The sequence below is a fragment of the Akebia trifoliata genome, chromosome 4 (assembly GCF_017979445.1).
Source record: "Akebia trifoliata isolate Shusen 1 chromosome 4, ASM1797944v1, whole genome shotgun sequence".
In the NCBI taxonomy this organism is placed as follows: Eukaryota; Viridiplantae; Streptophyta; class Magnoliopsida; order Ranunculales; family Lardizabalaceae; genus Akebia; species Akebia trifoliata.
The window spans coordinates 44,598,483-44,621,036 of NC_141378.1; the positions used below are offsets into that span (position 1 = coordinate 44,598,483).

General features: G+C 35.5%; 1 protein-coding gene and 1 long non-coding RNA gene across 2 annotated transcripts; one reads left to right on the forward strand and one right to left on the reverse strand.

Annotated features, from left to right (window-relative positions):
* The first annotated feature begins 797 nt into the window (after nt 1–797).
* Nucleotides 798–7,967, forward strand: LOC147405206 (extra-large guanine nucleotide-binding protein 1-like). The gene is made up of 8 exons (XM_086441425.1): nt 798–2,815; nt 2,899–3,036; nt 3,121–3,225; nt 3,313–3,498; nt 3,985–4,165; nt 5,188–5,429; nt 6,547–6,710; nt 7,263–7,967. Exons 1-8 carry the CDS (start codon nt 1,565–1,567, stop codon nt 7,840–7,842), a joined length of 2,847 nt encoding a protein of 948 aa, XP_086297551.1. The 5' UTR covers nt 798–1,564; the 3' UTR covers nt 7,843–7,967.
* Nucleotides 7,968–16,693: 8,726 nt separating this feature from the next.
* On the reverse strand, nt 16,694–17,716 carry LOC147405207 (uncharacterized). The gene is made up of 2 exons (XR_015177276.1): nt 17,325–17,716; nt 16,694–17,089 (listed from the first exon to the last, which is right to left on the reverse strand). It is a non-coding gene; the product is annotated as an uncharacterized LOC147405207 (long non-coding RNA).
* Nucleotides 17,717–22,554: the final 4,838 nt, after the last annotated feature.

Sequence of the window (22,554 nt, forward strand, 5' to 3'; positions counted from 1 at the left end):
ATCATTGAGATCAACAATCCAAATTGTTGAGATCGACTTTTCTACAATCATCAATCTCAACGTTTGAACACGAATCATTGAGATCAAAGATTTAAATTATCGAGATTGACTATTGAGCGGTTGATCACAATGATATGAATTGCCAATCTCGATGATTTGAGTTCAATGTTTTATTGGGTGAGGGGTCTGATAAGATACCACCCCGAACTCATACTGAAGAATTGAGAAAGACGTATCCATCAAAGGGTCTATTAATACATTGAGCTTTCGTTTATAACACACCAATCTATATATAAAATTAAATAACTATTTGATTTCAAAAGGATTGGTGTGTTGTAAGTAAAAGTTGTTATGGCAATAGAATTTCGTAAAAAAAAAAAAAAATAGCTATAGGTTGAACAGGAGGGCATTTATGCCATTTTTTATTAGTCACTTATAGAAGACCGAGGTAACGAGACCACACATATTGGCCCACAAATATGGATCCAATATGGTTCACGGGCTTTTAGAGATACAGACAAAGTTAAGTTACTCGATTAACTTTATTCTTGGAGTAAGAGAGTATACTTTTATGTGGGACCCATACGACTTGTCCTTTTCTCCTTCGCATGTGGCAATCTCACGTGTTAATCAGAAGATTCGAAGGACAATCAGCTAAGCTACCGCTTCCGAGTTGTACAACAGACGAGTCAGAAATAAAACCCCACTCAATCCTACGTGTCTGCCACGTCATCCAATAGATCCATCCGAAGAAGCAAATCGAAAAATAAAAAAGTAGATTAGATTAAGCTCTAATCCTCCTCTGCAGTTGTCTGGGTTTTCTTTCTTTGGCGTCTTTTTCTCTCTCTCTGGAAGTGGAGAGAGAAATAACTTCGAACATCTCTTACTGGTAAGACTCGACAAAATCATTTTTTTGAGATTTATTTGTACGATTAGGTTTCTTGTCACAAATCGAAGAAGCTTAATTTCTGCTCTTTCATGGATGATTCTTAGTTCACTACTGATCTGGAGATCTATATTCATTTTAGAAGCTTTTCAAAACTAATTCTGGATTTAGGGCTTTTTTTTTCTGTAAAGATTTAGAGAATTGAGGAGCTTTAATGGCGGAAGCTCCTCGTTGGAGATTCTATTCTGCTTGCTTTTGAGTGGAGAATGGCGAAGATTTACCCCCCTTTTGATTTAACCCTCTTTTTTGGGGTTCTTCTATGAGTTTGGAAGCTAGGGTTAGGTTTTTGGTTTTGGTTTTCTGTAAGAAATCATGAAAAGCTTAATTTATGCTCATTCATGGACGATTCTCGGTTCACTACCGATCTGCAGATCTAGCTCCATTTTATGAGGTTTTCTAACTACTTCTGGAATTAGGATTAGGGTTAGGTTTTTTTTTCTGTAGAGGATTTAGAGAATGGAGGAGCTTCCATGGCGGAAGCTCTTGGTTGGCGATTCTATTCTGTGTGTTTTTGAGTAGAGAAAGGCAAATAGATTTACCTCCTTTTTTTTCCGTGTTCTTCACTGATTTTGGAAACTAGGGTTAGGGCTTCTCGGTATAATAGTTTGAGACAAGGAAATGAAGGGGGGAGTTTTGAGCACAATGCTTCCGGTTGCGACTCCGATCCCCAACAATGAAGATGGTGTTGAGTACTCATTTGCCCTGGAGTACCAGGGCCCACCCGTCACCTACGATCTTCCTCAAGCGATTCCTATTGATATCAAACGGATCCCAACTGCTTCCATTGTCGCCCCAACATCTCTTTCTGATAAATTGACTTTTCCAGTTGTTCAACCAATTCTTGCACCAGATTCTCTGGACAAAGAACACTTGAAAGTGCTAACCCTAGGTACCGACTCGATTGTTTCTCCATCATCTATGATCAACTCGGGGCAAAGGGAAAATGGTTATGATTGTGGATTATTGAGTGAAATAAGTAGTTTGAGTACATTAGGGTTTTCAGATAGTCATGATCAGTCTTGCGAATTATCCGATGTAATTGATAGCTCCGGTGTGTTAGGGTTCTCGAATGGTCAAGAATTTTCCCCTGAGTTGTCGGGCAGAATAGGCAGCTCGGATACATTCAGAAATTCTAACAGCAATGATCAATCTGGTGAGATTGGAAGCTTAGATGTATCAGGCATCTCAAAAGATTGCAAGGAGAGTGTAGAATTTTTAAATGATAAAAGTCTCCAGGATTGGGGTTCGACTGAATCAGCGTCAAGCTCACAGTTATTGTCATCTGAAGCTTCTTCTTGCAAGGCTGAGGACTGCAGTAATGCATCTCCTAACCCTGCTAAAAGAACAACAGTTGTGACCTTCGGTGAAGCTGAATCGATTGACACAGGTCACGAGGAATTGAGTCATGTTGATTCCGAACTTATTCTAGCAAGGAGGGAATCTGATACAAAAGTAAAGAAAGGATCGTGTTATCGGTGCTTTAAAGGAAATCGGTTCACTGAAAAGGAGATTTGCATTGTTTGCAATGCAAAATATTGTGGTAATTGTGTGCTGAGAGCAATGGGTTCTATGCCAGAAGGAAGGAAATGTGTTCCTTGCATTGGCTTTCCGATCGATGAATCAAAGAGAGTGGGTTTGGGTAAATGCTCTCGAATGCTCAAACGACTGCTTAGTGAGTTGGAAATCCAACAGATAATGAAGGTGGAGAAGTTGTGCGAGGCAAATCAGCTACAACCGGAGCATGTTTTCGTGAATGGAAATCAGCTTTGTCAAGATGAACTGGTTTTACTGCAGAGCTGCCCAAATCCGCCAACAAAACTAAAGCCAGGACGCTACTGGTATGATAAAGTATCGGGGCTTTGGGGAAAGGTGAAACTGGAATATTTGAAACATTTTTTGGGTTTCTTTTCTAATTTTTAGTGATTGTTTATTGAGTTTGGTAAATTTAACAGGAAGGACATAAACCATGCAAGTTCATTAGCCCCCATCTGAGTGTTGGTGGTCCTATCACGCCAAATGCTAGCAATGGAAACACACAGGTCTTTATAAATAATCGGGAGATTACAAAAGTGGAGCTCCGGATGCTTCAGGTTTTGTGTTCTAGACACTTAGTTTCTGACAAGATTTGATTTGCTAAACGATAAAGATCAACATTTGGCATCATGTCATTGCAGTTGGTAGGAGTCCAGTGTGCCGGAAATCCTCACTTTTGGGTGAATGAGGATGGGTCGTACCAGGAAGAGGGACAAAAGAATATAAAAGGGAATCTTTGGAGCAAGGTGTGGTTTAGTTGTGGATATGCATGTGTTTTCTTTGTTCATTTTCATTCTAAGATATTTTTTTGTTTTATGGTTGGTGTTATTCAGGCTGGATCAAAGCTGGTTTGCACTGTTCTGTCGCTGCCAATTCCTCCCAATGCTGCAAATACTCCTGGAGAAGAAGTGAATCATTTTGTCAGCAGAGCTGTACCGGACTACTTTGAAAAAAGAATTCTTCAAAAGTTTCTTTTGGTTGGATATAATGGATCTGGGACTAGTACTATATTTAAACAGGTAGCACCTAATTGGAACAAACTAATGCTATATTTCACTTGTTTTCTGTTTATTTATGGTTTTATTATTCTAGTAATCCTGAATATCTTTGCATTATTTTTGATAGGTTAGTTCTTTTCCATTTTTACTTGATACCATAAAGCTGGGATTTGTACTGTTATCCATTGTTGTATTGTATTGCAACTGTTCAACCATGGGCTTATTTGTATCGCATAAACGGCAAAAGGAATAGACATTGATAGGTTTGGAATGATGAAAACCTCGTCCATGCTGCAGAAGACTGCATATATTCATCAAAAGTTCTGTAGTTTTTAAGTTCTTGGAGAAACTTATGGCTTGAGCACAAACTTGTAGTGAATAATATGTCTTAAAAAAAGGATTGCAATCAGTAAGTGGTCTTGTATACTGATAGAGGAATTTTAATGTATTGATTTCTGCTAAACCAGAAGACTCTGTTTGATTGAGTTGATTACATGCTTATTTCAGGCCAAGATTTTGTATAAAGCCGACCCTTTCTCGGAAGATGAGCGTCAAAACATCAAGTTGATAATCCAAAGCAATGTATACCACTATCTCGGTATACTACTTGAGGGGCGGGAAGGTTTTGAAGAAGAAAGTGTGAGTGAAATGAGGAAAGAACAGTCACTTGATCAATCTGATGCTATAGGTATGATTTCAAGAAGTTCAGATGGATGCTGGTTTGTCTTTATCTTGTATATTTACTCATGTATTCAAAATATAACATCTTATTTGCTTCATTTATAATATACTTTTTAACTATGAATTGATTGTATTTTTGGTAAGAAGCATCTCATCTGTTTACAATTCCATGAATTAAAGTATATGTCAATCGTTCTTTTGATGATGTAAATGTGGTTGACAGACTCTGTCCATTGCTATGATTTTTTAAGCTATTTCTGTTTCTGTATAACTCAGAAGCTTAGACTACTGGGACCTTTATCCTCTTGTTTGTAATGTAGTTAAATAAAACTCATAATAACTCTTTTTTCTGCAGTATTTTTTTTTTCTATGATATTATTCTTTTCTTCGGCATTATCTTTAAGTAATATATTCCTTATCAAGTTTTCTGAATGGATCTGTATTGTACTTGCTCGAATGAAGACCTTTGAAGTCTACAGTAGACTGCAATATCCCACCAGATAGTAGTCTCCTCAATGTATTTTTATTTGACAATGAGTTCTTTATTATTTTATCATTCTACATACATACTAAGTAAAATGTACTTAAAGGTTGCAATATTACTTTTCCAGTTGGAATTAGATGCTCAGGGTAATGCTTGTAAATCCTTTCCATATGTACTGGTGGGCTGCATGTACATTTGTGCATGATATACATAAATTATTTCTGTAAGACTAGAATTGTTTTTCTACTTAAAGTAAGAGGCTATTGTGGTAATTTCAGTCACAGTATAGTTTTACTAGAATACCATTTTTTGTCCATTTGGTATTTCTGATGGTTCATAAAAAACTTATTTGTTCCTAAGTTCTTGTTACCATGGTGGTTGTCCAAACTCGAAAACTTCTTTTGTCGATTGATTGTTTCTCATTTTTTTGAGTTAAATGTTTATTCATAGTAAACAATTTGTGAGACTGGCATCTGGCAAGAGCCTAGAGACATTGATATATTGGATGGAAAATGAGTCTAAAAGCATCATTTTGTTAACAACAGGAAGTTCCGATGAGTTGGATGATAGTACTATCTATTCCATTGGCCCAAGGCTGAAGTCGTTCTCCGATTGGCTTCTCAAAGTTATGGCGTCAGGTAATTTGGAAGCCATTTTCCCCGCTGCTACTCGTGAGTATGCACCGCTAGTCGAAGAGTTGTGGAACGATGCTGCCATTCAGGCCACATTCAACCGTAGAAGTGAACTTCAAATGCTACCTAGTGTTGCTAGTTATTTCTTAGAGCGGGTAAGATCTCACTTCTTTATACTCTTGATGCTTTGAACTTCACGCTTTGTTATACTCTTTTGCTGCTTTTTTACTTCCAATAAAGAGTTGGATAGGTTCTGATTATACTCTCGGTTCTCATTGATTAGTAATTAATTCTCTCTGTCTATTTATGCATCCAATATAAGTCATGTTCCGGGTTTCAGTGTGGGATGTAAATTTTTTGGGTATGGCCATTATCATACCACAAGAAGGGACGGAGCTTCTAAAGATGCTTTGAAATACCCATTGTGCCTCGCCTTGTATGTGGCATTCGTGTTAAGGCTCTTCATTAAGAAGTAAGGCATAGAGCTAAACATGATAGAATTGGTTTGTGTGGTCTTAGGTGATCTGGAGCTTAAGCAAGAAAAGTGCAAGAACTAAAAAAAGATTAAATGTGATCTCCTAATCTTCTCAAAATCAATAAATAAATAAATAAAATCCAAAATCTTGTTGTCAACGTGTCTCAATTGTTCCCATCTCATTTTCAAGAATTTTATGATCATCTAATCATAAAAAATAAGAACCTTTTGATCATCTCCAATGAGCTACTATTCACCTCTCCCTTCTCATCTTAATAAATGATGACAGCACCAGAAGGTCCAAGATCGCCACTCAAGTTACTAATATGAAAAAGGTTATCACTTGAGTTATTTATTTTCAACGGGCTACAGATCTGGTGGAAAAAAGTTGCATTTCTGAATAGGTTGTCATGTATATATAAAGAAAAAGCTATCTGGATTAAGGAACTCAAGTCTATGTGGAATCGGAAGTCAATAATATCTTCCATACTTGTCTTCCAAAAAGAAAAGAAGAAAAAGAAATTTAAGAGTATGTTAGATACTTCTAATCTGAAGCCAGAACTGGTTCTGATTCCCAATTTTTTGATGTTTTTTTTTCCCTACAATTGTAGAGGACATACTAAAACTACAGGCCCTTCAATTTTGATACTCAGGAGATTTGTTGATTTATTTGTTTTTTTTTCCCTTGCTTTCATAACTCTGTTTGGGAATTGCGTCGTTAGCTGGGGAAATTTGAAATAATTGATTATGATGGAGACTCCGTCAGGTTATCTAGGTTTAAAAAATTTCTTCTTCAGGTGGTTGATATTTCGAAGACAGACTACGAGCCCTCTAATGCAGACATCTTGTATGCCGAGGGTATCACTTCGTCCAATGGCCTCACTTGCTTGGATTTCTCATTTCCACTGTCAGCACATGATGACACCTTCGATTCTGCCGATCAGCATGAGCCATTTCTCAGGTTGGTATCCATATTCTCATGAATCCTTTATATGCTGCCAACATCGAACTGTAAAAGTAATTGAATCTAGTCCAAAAGATTTACACGGTGAAAGATCTCCTAAACAGCATTTGCTATTGTCTCTTTACACCGTCGATACTGTTCCTTGAATTGCCACACGGTGCACCTAGTTACAAATAATTATACTGTCTCAATTGAGAATTTCACTTTTAATAAGTTAATTTAAAAATCGTCAATTTGATTTCTGCTCATGCATGTATAAGAAAATGCCATCTGCTTCCTTTGTGATAGCTTGGAAGAAGTTGAACACTTCTGTTGGGATCTAAAATATATGATTCGATTATCCAATTTATTTGATCCAATGATCAATTACATTCTTTTGGGCATGTTGAAAAGATATAATGAATGGGCCAGAAAAGGTTGGATGCTCAGGATCATCCTATGAGTGCAAGGGTCGCGCATGTGTGTGGTTAGGTGGTGGCAATATTGATGTTTCTAAACAATACGTATGCTTGTGGTTGTTAATATCATTCTATTTCGTGGTTCTTGCAGGTACCAGCTCATTAGATTACACGCTAGAGGACTCGGAGAAAATTGCAAATGGTTGGAGATGTTTGAGGATGTCCGCATTGTCATCTTTTGTGTGGCATTAAGTGACTATGACCAATTTTGCGACGATGGAACCGGGGTTTCCACAAACAAGATGTTGGCAAGTAGGAGGCTCTTTGAAAGCATCATAACACATCCTATCTTTGAACAGATGGATTTCCTTCTGATACTCAACAAGTTTGATCTTCTTGAGAAAAAGATCGAACAGGTTCCACTAACGCAATGTGATTGGTTTGATGACTTCAATCCATTGGTAACTCGTAATCGCCCCAACAACAGCAGCAACACTGGTGCTTCCTTGGCTCATCAAGCTTTCCACTACATAGCAGTGAAGTTCAAGAGACACTTCTATTCTCTTACTGGGCGTAAGCTTTATGTGTCATTGGTGGATGGGTTGGAGCCTGATACTGTTGATGAAGCTCTCAGATATGCAAGGGAGATTCTGAAATGGGACGAAGAGAAAGCGTACTTCAGCACTAGTGAGTATTCCATTTATAGCACTGAGCCAAGCTCCTCTCCATGATGCCTGGATGAAAATGTCGTGTAAATGTATGGTTTTCATGTTAACATTGTTTATCAATGCTTGTGTACATACAGATTGTGTAAAATGGGAAAAAAAATGAATTAGTGTTTTCTGAGTGTTTTCAATGCGTGGACTTTCTCTTGGACACCGACTGCCAAGTTACTCCATAGATGATGAAAGTCGGAAGTAAAAAAAATAAAAAGACAGCTTATCAATGTCACCTATTACCCACTTATCACCATCTGCTTAATGTAGAACCAAGGGTGTTACAGCTTTAAAGCTGAATGAAATGTAGAGCCAATCTACACTTGACTTCCTACGACACTGCTGGTGTGGTGGTGTGCACATAACCATAGATGCTTTTCACTTGTATCTTGAGGAATGCAGTGTTGTAAGAAGTCAGTTTAGCCTTTTTTTCCTAAAATGTAATACAGTGAAAGGAAAGATTCCTGAAAAAATTCCTAGAAAATTGATCCAATTTCAAGGCTACCATATCAGAGTTTGTTCCATGCTCGTCTCAGTAGTTACTGGACGTTAAAAGTGTGTTTTGCAAAATAAATGATATTTAGGCCCACATTACTTGCATTGAAAATCATTATTACAGCTGCTTAGTGATGCAATGTGAACGATTTACATTGCAAAAAATTTGCACGAGCCACCTAAAATTCTTAGAAATTTGAGTGAATAGGTGTTCTAAACTGATTCAGAAGAAAGATACTTCCACGAGCTGAGGAAAAATCTATGGTTCTGTGTACATTTCATGTCAGTTAATTATTTTTTTTAATTTGTGGATGGATTAATGACTTCTTACATGAAATATCATGTTTATTATTTATTTTTTTCACTAAAAATATAGAGCTTCCAAACAAGTTGATGGGGTATTGGAAACCCACAAAACCGACATTTAGATTCGGTTCTGGTTTTTATTTAGTAGAACTGACTTATGTCCGTTCAGTTCCGATAGGCCCCAATTCAAACTAGATTGAACTAAGTTGCACCCCGAACATGTACTATATTAGTAAATCTTCAATATCACGCATGATTCACGATACATGCAGTTTAGTGACTATCTATGTGTAGTCCTCATAAAGTTTGTGATGGTCATTTTTTTTATTTATTTTATGTTCATTCATTATTGTTCCCCAATCACTTCTGATTGCAAAATGAATTTGTTTTTTTTTTTTTTTTTGGTATATATAGCTTCCTCTAGGATTTATTGATTGTGTAAAATAATTTGTATATAAATTTTTTTTACCCACCAATTTTGTATTTATAACATGAAAATCTTTAATAATACATAAGCTAATAGAGGAAACCAAAAAAATATAAAAGAATGGGTTTTAGATTTGTGGGCTAAATGGATTTGTTGGGTGGATATGCTTTATTTGAAGATAATCCTGAGCTAAGATATCATTTTCTATTTTTAAGGCAAAAAATTTGATGATTTTTTATCTTCAAAACATGGTGTTTAATCGATGAGTCGTGATGGGTTGACACAAATGGAGATAGAAAGGTGACAAAATGATTTGTTGTCGTGCACATTACCATAGATGCTTTTCTGTGAGATTCGAGTAAAAAGCATCAACAGTTATGTGCACACCACCACATCATTTTTGTTACCTTTGTGTCTCTGTGTCATTCCAGCATTTTCCTCATTCGATTCGAAATTATATGGATTTGGGAAATATTTGTATTTTATCTTGTTTTTTTGTTAGAGGGATTACAATTACTATTATTAACACATGATAAACAAGCAACCGGATAGAAGGTATTCCTAGTGATTTAAAAAGAAATGAATCCTTAGGAACGAATCCCTATGGTTTAGATAGGATATTAATTTCTTTTAGTTTCATTATATTTTCACATAATATTGAAAAATAACTTTTAATATAAATAAAATATTTATGTTTTGTTTTCCACAAAAAACATTAATAACTTGATTGAGTTTCTGATTTGACTAATGGATTCTATTGAATTTTGGGATTCGGGTCAACTAAAGATCCAATCGTGTCAACTTGACCAAGTTACGAATTGATTGATGATTTTTAAAATTACATTAAAAATAAATTCTCATTTTTTTATTTTTCATATTTTTCTTCTAGTAGCATGGGATTAATTTTCCCAATAAAAAGTTAGAGAGGTATTATTAAAAAAATTGAGGTTAAAGGATAAAAGATGAAAATCAATAAAATTGGTTAAAAATGAAATATAGTAAAATTAGAGGAGGTGAAGAGAAAAAATAATAAATGTTTATCCCGCACAAAACTATAGCGGATGAGACGTTTATCCCTCACACAACTATAGCAAAGTAAGCCTTATAATTGTGTTTTATTATACAGATTTTCGATGAAATTAATGATATAATCTATAATTGTGAATTTTCTCTTTATAGTGGAATCCATATGATGTGTGGATGTACCTCAATCTTGAGGAAACCACGTAAAAATCTGTGTTTTGTATGTAATTGCACCTTGCTCTTTTTTCTTTCTTTCTTGTTCTTTCATCGAATTTTTAACATACATTAACCTCCTCATCTTTATAGAGCTGCTCTTCCTTTTTTTTTGTACTTGAGAGTAGACTTTAAACTTCTTCTCCTTGAGAGGGTATTAATTGGATCGAATGCTCAGGCTAGTCATGTTGATTACACGTGGGAGGGTTGGAGTGAAAATATTAATTCTCCTATTCGTATATGGTCCCTTGTATTCGCTCCTCATTCTTGTGTCATGGATGCCAACTCCGCTATTCTTGATTCATGACAAGAGGTGGTTAGAAGAAGCACTTTTTAACAAGGTCTCTCCCTTGAATGTGAATTGTGTCCCATAATGATTCCAACTTAACACTTTGTGAACAATCCTTCCCAACTATTGGGTTTCAAAATCCTATCTTGGTAGGCTTTTTAAAGGTTTGAACATCTCCACCAAGATCTTAACATCAATTGCTATAATCTTGCTACTTCTTGTAAGCCAATCTCTTTAGGTTGAAGAAAAGGGCATTTAGGTCATTTTAAATTAGCTCACTAATAGATTAATGCAAATTGACCACAATATTCTTGCCTTCAACCAAAAATAAATAACCCTTTCATATCTTTTCCCAAAACCAATCATCTTCAATACCGTGATGAAAGTTTTAACCTAGTCTTGAACCATAGAACTAATCTGCCTTTACCTTCAAACCTGAAAAAGAAGATAGGATATTTTAGGTAAAAAATGAGATATTTTGAAAGAAAATTCTAGAGCTCTCTACAAAAGGATTGAGACAAGGATTAAAATGGTGGATTGAACATGAGGGTAAATAAACTAAAATTAATCTAAGTTGAATGCTTTGAAGATGAAAAATGATGGGTTTTTAGCTATAGATTGATAACGAGGATATTTAGTTTTAGTGCTTTTTTTTTTTTTGGTTAGTGTAGAATTGAAGAAAAAGGTCAATGAGGGAATGTCTTCTACTCGAAAATATAAGGGTATCTCAAATATTCACCCCAAATGTGGAGTGGTTTCTAGATCAATCAAAATATTGTGAGGGCGCAGGGGTCATGTCATCCGTTTAAAAGCATACGGGTATCGCAAATATCCACTAAAAATTGATGGGGGCATGTCATTGATTAAAAAGCAAAGGGTGTCTAAATATTCATTGAAAAAGTGAGGGGGCTAGCAAGGTCAAAATGAGTATCTTATCAGTTGGAAAACACATGTAGTATGTCAAATATTAACCAAATAGCGGGGTTATAAAAAATCCAAAACATCCGAACATAGGGGCAAGCTAAAATTTAAAAATTCTTGTAGGGGCAAGCGGCCCACCCTTCTCATGTCAAATATCGAATGTTTTAACAACAATTGATAATTTTTTGTGATTGAAGTTGCATTCAATAGAATACAGAGAATACATAGGTTCACTTGTATGTGAATATGCGTTCTATGTATATAATGTTGTATTTTTTTTTTTCATAAAAATGATTTAGTAAAAAATAACAATTATTTAGAACAAAAATTTATTTATGAGTTTTTTTCATTTCCAATCAACCATGCACAAAGAAAAAATTTGGGACGAGTTTTCTAAATTACTATCAAGCATTCACAAAACGAAGTGCTGTAAAACATGATTTTCACTTGCTAGCTTCTAGGTGTTGGATCATGGAGGTCTTGGTTGAGACTTTGGTCTTAAGAGACTTTTAAATGATTGGGAATTGTCGGAGATAACACAATCAATGAACTTCTAGGACAGTGCTTTAGGAGATGTGAGTGGAGAAGACTCGAAAATCTAGGCATCTAGTAGTAAAGGTTTGTTCTCGGTTAAAGAATTCTACGATGATCTAAATAGGAGTGGTGACCCTTCCTTTCCTCATGTCGCTGTTTGAGGCCGAAGTTGTCGTCTCAAGTGACCTTTTTTATTTAAATGATAGTGCAAAAAAGAATCCAAACACTTGATCAATTGAGAAGAAGAGGTTTTTGTGGTTCAAACAGATAGATGTTGTATGATGACACAAGGGAGGTGGGGACTCACTTTTTTCAAGGAGGGATGTTTTTGGGGATTCATTTGGGGTGAGGCACTCCAAGAGATTTAACTCCATTTGTGAGAACTTAGGGCATTTGGAAATAAAGAAATGCAAGGATTTTTGAAGTCAAGGCTCATTCTAGAAGAAATCATCTTAATGATTATTTTATTGGTGTAAAATTTTCAAAGAGTTCAAAAAGATATTTTTTGATGATTTTCTAGTCTATTGGGACAATATTTATAAAATTTCAAAGCCTTAATTCATGATTGCTTTATTTATTTTTTATTGTTTTGGAGTTGGTCATCTCGACCTCCCCTCCTTGTTCTTTATTCCCCTTCATTAATTAAAAAAGAGAGAGAGAGACGATTATGACTCAAAATCTTAAGAGATAGAGAAAAAATAAAAATCTTTTGTCTGCCTTCCAACGAAGAGTTCTACCATTCTTTTGTTTATCAATGTTTAATCGAAGAGTTATACATCTATAAATAAAATTAGTAAAAAAGAAAAAAAAATGTTTCATTTCCACATAGTGTTCTAGTGATTGAAAAAAAAAGGTGGTGATTTATAGTTAATTTTAAATATTAGCAGTAAATATATTAGATGTATATTTTGTTTTAAAACTAATGACATGATTTAAAATGACCTAAATACCCCTTTTCAATTTTAGCTTAAGCCACTTGATTATCTCTTCTAACCCGTATGTTTTTTTACCTTATTTTCAACTTTGAAGAGATTAAAATAATATCAAGATTGAAGAATGTGAAGGATGGTTGGTGTTTTTAGAGAAGATTATCAACGGTTTTTCGTAAGACTGAGGTCAAGCAGAAAGATTAAGGGTATCCTAATAATCAAAAGAGACCGACTAGTTGTACACCAGTAGTTGTTGGTTGCACCACAATCTTAAACATTCATTTTTATTTTTATTTTTATTTTTAAACTTCATTACAGATCAGGATTTATTCATCTTCGGCACTTATTTTATTTGTGTTCTCTTCGGCAGTACCAATTGAATGTATTAGTTTTCAATCTCTATTTATATTTTGTTTAAAAATTGATAAAAGCTTGAATTCTATCTCTTGAAATTCCATGATATCAGCCTGAATTGTATCATCAACAACAATCCTCCCTTGGATTATTAATTTGTATACATGATTTCAAGAATTTGAGATGCCTGTACACAAACTAGACTACATGAAAAATTATTGAACCAACAATAATTGTGTGGGTAAGGCTGCGGAAGAATAATTAAAAAAACTAATAATTAAAAAAGAGTCGTCATAAAATGACTTGCCAGGTGGCATACTCAATCAACTCACTGATGTGACAAGTTGGGAACCGTAGATATGTACACCTTGATATACACAATTGCACTTCCCCATTAAAACAAGTGTATCTCGAGGGAGCTGTGTATCTTGAGGCGGAAAGATCTACGGTTTTCAAACTTATCCACGTCAGTGAGTCAATTGAGTATGCCACCTGGCGAGTCATGTTATCAAGATTCAATACAAAAAAAAGGAATGCAAGTATTTATTTTGGATTGCAATCATCCCAATGGAGTGCAAAAGGGAATTTTTAAATGATGTAGTGCAATTAATAATGGGTGGTGGGTGGTGTGTAACCAGTTTGTCCCTATTCAAAAAAGTAAAACATCCAATGCTAAGAGCTTAACCATATGGGTGGTCATTGGTTCAATTCTTTGGACCAATTTGTATTTTTATTTTGGATTGCAATCATCCCAATGGAGTGCAAAAGGGAATTTTTAAATGATGTAGTGCAATTAATATTGGGTGGTGTGTAACCAGTTTGTCCCTATTCAAAAACTGTTTTAAACAAAGTAAAACATCCAATGCTAAGAAGTTAACCATATGGGTGGTCATTGGTTCAATTCTTTGGACCAATTTGTATTTGTTAAAAGAAGAGATTTATAGTGCAGGCTTATTTGTTGTATTTTTATTACAAAATTCATTTAGAGTTCTGACAATTCGAAAGGGACCTTCGTTTATCAAGTTTGTTACTCAACAAATTTTAGAGTGGGATCCATATCAATTTAACAAATTAAATACCTATACAATAATGATAATCAGATGCCCTCCTCAGACATATGCCCCCATCCCCCATCATAAAATCATAGATCATTTGCCCAGGGATACACAAAATCATAAATCTTTTTTTTACGTAATCGAAGGCAAATAATCTACGATTTTGTGATGGGAGCGTAAGGGGCACATGTCAAAAGGGGGTGTCAGACTATCACGCGTCACACTTATAATGTCCTTGGTTCTTCAACTCAAATACCTATTATATCATTTCTCCTCTTAACATTGGTATTTTCTATTGGATCAAATTAAAAAATGTTATTCATTTGTTTATTTTTTTAAATTCGAGTTTTACATTGAAATTTAGAAGATTGTCAATGTGGCATGTGTGCCCAATAGGCCTGTCAACGGATATGTATCTGATCGGTTACTACTATATTCGAATTCGAATCCGAAAAAAAATAATACTATCCGAATTCGAATTCGAATCCGATTGGATATCCCTAACAAACATTCGAATTTGAATCCGAAAAATATATCGGATATCCGATAATATCTGATCCGAAAAAAAATTCCTGCAAAATACCATCGTCTTCGATCCGTCGGAGTTCGCACAGTCGAAACCCCCGAAAAATCACTCCGATCGGATATCCCTAATAAACATTCGAATTTGAATCTGAAACATATATCGGATATCCGATAATATCCGATCCGATAAAAAAATCCTACAGATCGAACAGTCGGAGTTCGCACAGTCGAAAGACTCGAAACCCACAGATTTCCTCCGACTGGTTCGGAGAGAGAGAGAGAGAGAGAGAGAATATATACCTGCATGCTCGCCGACCGGAGAACACGTATCGGAGTTCGTACAGTCGACATTCGAAACCCACACATTTCCTCCGAAAAATCACTCCGACTGATTCGAACTTAGAAGAGAGAGAGAGAGAGAGAGAGAGAGAGAGAGAGAGAGAGAGAGAGAGAGAGTATATATCTGACGCTTTCCAACCGGAGAAGACGGTGCTTACGGGAGTTCAATCGAAACCCACCGTCGACTGGTTCTTCGTTTTAGCCATTAAAGTGGTTGAGAGAAGATAAAGTTTAAAAAATAAAATTTTGTTATATAACACGAATACACAATAACATATATAACATATATAAAAGTTTTGTTGTAAAACATAAATACATAATACATATACTATATCGGAGCGGATATTATCGAATCGAATATCGCGATATCCGAATTCGTATCCGAAACTCATTCGAATTTTAAAATGACATCCGAATTCGAATCCAATATCCGAAAATTTTGGATAATATCCGATTTTTCCAATTCGAATTCGGATTTCGGCTATCCATTGACACTGCCCAATAATGATTTTAGGAGAGAGAATGAATCTTGAGAATAGAGTGGATATAATATGTATTTAATTTAAAGAATCGAAAGTATTATAAATATTAAATTCTTTAAAATAATCTGATCGTACACTAAGGTTTTTTGAGTAATAAACTTGATAAAGTAAGGTGTCTTCGGAATTGCCAGATCTCCGAGGGAATTTTTTTTAATAATAAAAATAAAATAGATAGATTTTCTTCTACCATGTTCTCATTATCTTCTGAATGTTACTTGGGTCCCACTTTTGTTGAGAAACAAACTTCATAAAGGGTATGTTTGGAAACCTCTACAAGAGTTAAACTTTCGAAAGTTGACTGTGAGGCTAAAAAAATAACTTTGGCGTTTGGTTGCTAAAAACAAACACCTAAAAGCTACAGTCCATGGCTCCATCACCTGTTTAAAGCAACAGCCCAGGCTTTGCTCCATGTCTTGCTTTGAAGGTTCCTCTTGCTCCTTCATTGTAGTTCGAATAGGGAATCAACTGCAACTACGATCATCTTCATCGAAAATAGACCGAGATCTAGGACTTTTACTTCATGAGCAGGGGCAGTAATAGACGAATTGTGGGAGTGGTTATGCTATGCCAGCCAGTAAAAAGAAACGAAGAAGAAGAGTAAGAGAGAGAGAGAGAGAGAGAGAGAGAGAGAGAGATTAAATTGGTAGAATCATATTGATTCTCTCACTAAGTACAACAATCTGATACTCAAGAGCCTTGATGGTCACCTCTTCATTCTCAGAACTAGCCAGAGCCTCTTCTAACTTTGCCTCCACCTCCGCCAACTGCGCCTACAACCATAATGAATAAAAGAAAAGAAAAGAAGAGAGAGAGATTATCAGGTTTTAGCGATGCTCGAAAAAATGGTGCTAGAGACTCGATAGTAGCCAACTTTCACCTCTTAGGGCGACTGCTGAAAAGGCTAGGGCTGTCAACGGATAGATATCCGATCGGATAGTGGTATATCCGAATTCGAATCCGAAAATTTTCAGTACTATCCGAATTCGAATTCGAATCCGATCGGATAGCACTAACGAATATTCGAATTCGTATCCGAATAAATTATCGGATATCCGATATTATCCGATTCGAATACGAAATCTACAATTCGAAAATTATCCGAAAATATCCGAAATTTATCCGAAAAAAAAAAAAACAAATAAAATCAAATGGGTTTTGAAAGAGAGTGAGAGAGATTTCAACCGATTCGACCTATCAGTGGACGCCGATGCCGAAGGTGAGCCGCTGAGAGAGATTCCGACAGTGATTGAGAAGGGTTGAGATTGTGGAAAACGATGAGGGCTGAGGGTAGAAGACGATGAGGTTTTACCCTGTAAAAAAAATTGATTTTCTTATTTTTTCAACTCCATTCGAATCTGAATAAAAAAAAAATGGGGTTTTATTCCAAGTGTGTGAGAGAGAGAGAGAGAAGAGAGAGAGAGAGAGAGAGGTGTCAATGGATAGCCGAAGAAAACATTGGTTATGAAGTTCGCACCACATGGCTTTTACCGAGAGAGAAGAAGAAGAGAGAGAGAGAGAGAGAGAGAGAGAGAGGAAAATGCGTACCTGCATGCTCGCCGGCCGGAGAAGAAGTTTGCAACCCCGCACGGTCGAAACCCCATCGTCGTTCCATTTACTTCGACTGGTTCGTGTGGGTTAGGTTGAGAGAAGATATAAAAACAGATTAAGTTTTGTTGTAAAACATGAATACACAGCTTATATATACATATATATATGTTTTGTTGTAAAACATAAATACAGAATACATATATTATTTCGGAGCGGATATTATCGAATCGGATAGCGCAATATCCGAATTCGTATCCGAAATTCATTCGAATTTGAAAATAACATCCGAATCCGAATCCGATATCCGAAATTTTTGGATAATATCCGATTTTTCGAATTCGAATTCGAATTCGGATTCGAATTTCGGCTATCCATTGACACCCCTATGAAAAGCCGAATTTTCAACTGGTTGGAGATTTGTGTATTTTTTAGGGAGTATCCCCACCTTTGTGAGAATAATCCACCAGGGCCACACGTACCATCCCACACCCTGTCACGTGTTACGGCATTTAAGTTTTCTGTAGAGGGGCGTGTAGGGATTCGAAGACGCGACACGGGGAGCAAATCCATTCGTTCCCTACCATACCAGCCAACCTCCGATGGGTTGGGGATTTATGTTAGCATAAGTGAGCAACTTGTGGAAGTTAGGTTGAGTCACGTGGTCTTATATTTGACCAACTCTTTGTTTTTTATGTTATCTAGTTTGTTGTGTAGTTTTAGTTTTAAACATTTTACTGCTGAAATGATAAGTTGTTAAATATTTTTTTAGTGGTTAGGTGTTTATTGCTATTTTTATGCTTTTATTAGTTGGTGTATTTGCCTATATAAAGACTATTGATTAATGAATTTAATAACTGTAAAAAAAAACATTCTTTTTATTTTATTGTACTTTATTTGTCTTGTTCTTCCTTTGTAAAAGTGTAACAGTGGTGTCAGAGCCTTTTAGGCAGAGAGTAAAAATGATGTCGAGTGTTTCAAAAAAAAATGAGAAGAGCTTTGAAAAGTGAGCGTTAAAAACAAAGAACAAGTAGCAGATGATGTCTGAAATGACATTTGTGCAATCAACAATTTTCTTCTTTAATGGTCACTATGATCATTGGAGCATGATGATGGATAACTTCTTGTGGTCCAATGAGTATTGACATATTATTGAATCTAGAGTAACAGAATCAGCGGTGGGAGTTTTGTTGTCAGATACTCAGAAAGCAAATTTGGAAGTATTGAAGCTGAAGGACCTGAATGCCAAAAACTACCTTTTCCAAGAAATTGACTGATCAAACTTGGAGACAATTCTTAGCAAAGACACCTCCAAACAAATTTGGGACTCCATAAAGAAGAAGTACTAAGGGAACACGAAGGCAAAACGTGTGCAGCTACAAGAACTATGGAAATAATTCGAGAATTTACGCATAAAGACAGGAGAATTGATTACCGATTATTTTTCAAGAACGATGACGATCGCCAACAAGATGAGGATCCATGGCGAAAAGATGGAAGATGTCACAATTATCAAAAAGATTTTTCGATCGATGATGCCGAAATTTAATTTTGTTGTCTATTCTATATAGGAATCCAAAAATATTGATGCATTTTCAATTGATGAATTGCAGAGTTCTTTACTGGTTCTTGAGCAAAAAATTGTCCAACAGGATAGAGATGAGCAAGCCTTGCGGGCAGTAGCCAATCCAAAATGAGAAAAATGGAAAGAGAAAAATGCACAACCAAGTCAAATGAAGATCACATTGCTGATTTCAAAAGAAAAAAGGCTGTGACAATAATCATTCAAATGGTTATAAACCAAAGTCTACAGACAAGTCAAAAGTTGAATGTTTTAGATGTCACATGTATAGCCATTATAAATCAGAATGTCGAACTAATTTGAATTTGCAATGTGGAGAAAGATCTAATTTTGCAGAGAAAAAAAAAGTTTATCTCTTGATGGCATGTCATGAGAAAGAAGATGTCCACCAAAACTTGTGGTATTTAGATATCGGTTGCAGCAACCATATGAGTGGCGAGAAGTTTTTGTTTTCAGAGTTGGATGAATCATTTTGCAACACTGTGACGTTTGGTGACAACTCTACAGTTTATCTCATGGGCAAAGGCAATGTGAAAATCCACACTAAAGACAACTTTGATCAAATTATTTCTAATGTTTTATTTGTTCTAAATCTAAAAACAAACTTACTTAGTGTTGGTCAACTCCAAGAGAAGGGATATGAGATTTCTATCAAAGATGGGGTTTGTCGCATTCAAGATGAAAAGTTGGGTTTAATAGCTCAAGTCAACATAACGGCCAACCAAAGGTTTCCACTGCATCTCGACAACACCACTCATTCATGTTTCTCTGCGAGATTGAAGGATGAGGCATGGCTATGACATTTTTGCTACAGGCAACTAAATTTTGATGGTCTAAGAACTCTGCAGCAGAAGAACATGGTGAAACGTCTTCCACAAATTCAAAGCCCTTCTCAAATCTGTGAAGAATGTGTTATTGGCAAACAACATTGAGACCATTTTTCGAAAAGAAAATCATAGAGTAAGGAAGATGTTAGAGTTGATTCATTCTGATATATGCGGGCCCATCAATCCGACATCGAACGGTAGTGAACGTTATTTTATAGCGTTCATTGATGATTATAGTCGAAAAATCAGGATTTATTTTTTGTAGGAGAAATCTGAAGCACTTACAACTTTCAAAAATTTCAAGGCTCTAATTGAAAAAGAAACGGGAATGTTTATAAAGATTTTTCACAGCGATTGTGGTGGAGAATACAACTTACAAGTATTTGTAATTTTTAGTGAGGAGTATGGAATTCAAAAGTAACTTACAACAGCTTATACACCGCAACAAAATGGAGTTTCAGAGAGGAAAAATCGTACAATCTTGAACATGGTGCAAATTATTTTGAAAATTAGTGGGATTCCAAGAAGTTTTTGTCCTAAAGTTGTAAATTGGAGTATTCATGTACTGAACAGAAGTCCAACACTTGTTGTTCAAGACGTGACTCTCGAAGAAGCTTGGAATGGATGAAAACCAAGTGTAAATCATTTCAGAATTTTTGGATACATTGCATATGTCCTTATTCCAAATCAAAAAAGGAGAAAGTTTGATGACAAAGGAGAAAAATGCATTTTTCTTAGTGTTAGTGAGTAGTCAAAAGCGTACAAATTGTACAATCCTATCACCAAGAAAATTGTCTTTAGTCGTGATGTGATTTTTGATGAAGAAAGGTTCTGAATATGGGATGAAAACAATGTTAAAGAACGAATACAGGTTGATTTTGATGGAGAAACTGAAGATAGAAGGCATTTGCCTTTGGAGAATTCACAACCTATAGAGAACGAGCAACAACCATCAGTCAATCAAAGCATGCAAACCGCTGAAGTTGAAAATGAACAACGATCTTAAAATGTTAAAAGAAGACTTGCATAAATGGTGGATTATGAGCTAACTGGAATTGATCAATCTAAGGATCCACTTATTCATTTTACTCTATTTTAAGATTGTGATCATGTTTTCTTCAAAGAAGCTGTCAAAGAATCAAAGTGGATAAAGGCAATGACTGTTGAAATAACAACTGTAGAAAGAAACAACACTTGGGAGTTGATAAAACTTTTAAAAGGGTAAAAAACTATTGGTGTAAAGTGGGTGTATAAGACGAAATTAAAAGAGAATGGTGAACTTGATAAATACAAGGCACATTTAGTCGCTAAAGGTTACAAGCAAGAGTTTGTCATTGATTACAAAAAAGTTTTTGCTCTAGTTGCAAGGCATGATACAATCAGATTGGTGATTTCATTGACAGTAAAAAACTCATGGCCTATCTTCCAGTTGGATGTGAAATAAACATTCTTACATGGTGATTTAGAAGAACATGTATCTATTGAACAATCTTTTGGTTATGTGAAGTTTGGTGATGAGCATAAAGTGTATAAACTTAACAAGGCTCTATATGGATTAAAACAAGTTCCAATGGCTTGGTATAGTCGTATAAAGACTTATTTTTTGAAGGAAGGTTTTCAAAATTGTCCATATGAACATATACTTTTTCTCAAAATTAGAGATGGAGGGAAGATACTTATTATTTATTTGTATGTTGATGATTTAATTTACATTGGAAATGATAATATCATTGTGGACACGTGATTTTTTCAATTTTGAATATATCATCCCCTTTGGAGGATTTTGGAGTTGCCACCATTCATTTGTAAAATGGGTGTGAATGGTCACCCGGATTGTATTTTTTTTAAAAATATGTCATTTTTGGTATTTTGGTGACTCTCGTACAGATATGGCTCATTTGATCCAACTTTTGATTTTAGGTAAGGGGGCTCATTTTATGGAATAGGGAAGGTGTTAGACACCTTACTCCATCTACCATGGTGGTAACCTCGGATTCGGTCCATTTTGAAAATAAAAATAAAATAAGAAAAAGAATCGAAAAATTCGATATGTGCCCTCAAGTATGAGGGGCTTTGATGTTGGTTCAACCCATTGAGGGCACCCTTATTAAAAAAAAAGGCTTTTTGATAGTTCAAACCATGGTGGTGTGTGTGAAGGTGTGTAGAAAGAGATGAGTAAAAGAGGGGAGTTGAAGGGGGTGTTCTTTTGTCCAAACCCACCTTGCTCCTTTGTTGACTTTTTTTTTTTACTTTTCTTGATGAATCCCTTTGACCTTCTTGGATTTGCTTGAGAAGAAGTTGAGAGTTGAAGGTAATGGAGGTGAGTTGAGAGTTTGAGAGTTAAGAGAAGTGAGGTGAATAGAGAGTTTTTTTTTAAAGAGCATTTTTTTCAAATTTTCATTAGGTAGTGAGAGTTGAGAATGAGGGGAGGTTTTATAGACTTTAGGAGTTATTTTTAGGAGTAAGATGGGGTGAAATGAAGAAAGATGGTAGAATGGTGTGGGGTTTAAGAGAAATGTAGGGGTAAATTAAAGAAGATTGAAGGGCATTTGTGTAAGAAGGGTAAATGGGTTGTTTTACAATCCAAATGAGTTGGATCTTTCAACTCATTTGGGTTGAGTGTTAGATGGAATGAAATGAATATGAGTGGTTGAGAGGATGGGATTGTGAAAGAGGGTAATAAATTGGTGAAGTGAGTTGAGGGGATGTGATTTTAATTAAAAGAAATAGTTGTGTAAGAGGGTAGTTGATGATATTTTGGGAAGGTGAGGGAGATGATGCCATGTGTCAAAATGAGTGGAGATGAAAGGTTGAGATGAGT

What these genes read in the sequence shown, in the direction of transcription:
- LOC147405206 (XM_086441425.1), top strand. Translation starts at nt 1,565, where the DNA reads ATGAAGGGGGGAGTTTTGAGCACAATGCTTCCGGTTGCGACTCCGATC. An exon ending in TATCGGGGCTTTGGGGAAAG is followed by an intron (nt 2,816 to 2,898) that starts GTGAAACTGGAA and finishes TAAATTTAACAG; the next exon opens with GAAGGACATAAACCATGCAA. An exon ending in AAGGGAATCTTTGGAGCAAG is followed by an intron (nt 3,226 to 3,312) that starts GTGTGGTTTAGT and finishes GGTGTTATTCAG; the next exon opens with GCTGGATCAAAGCTGGTTTG.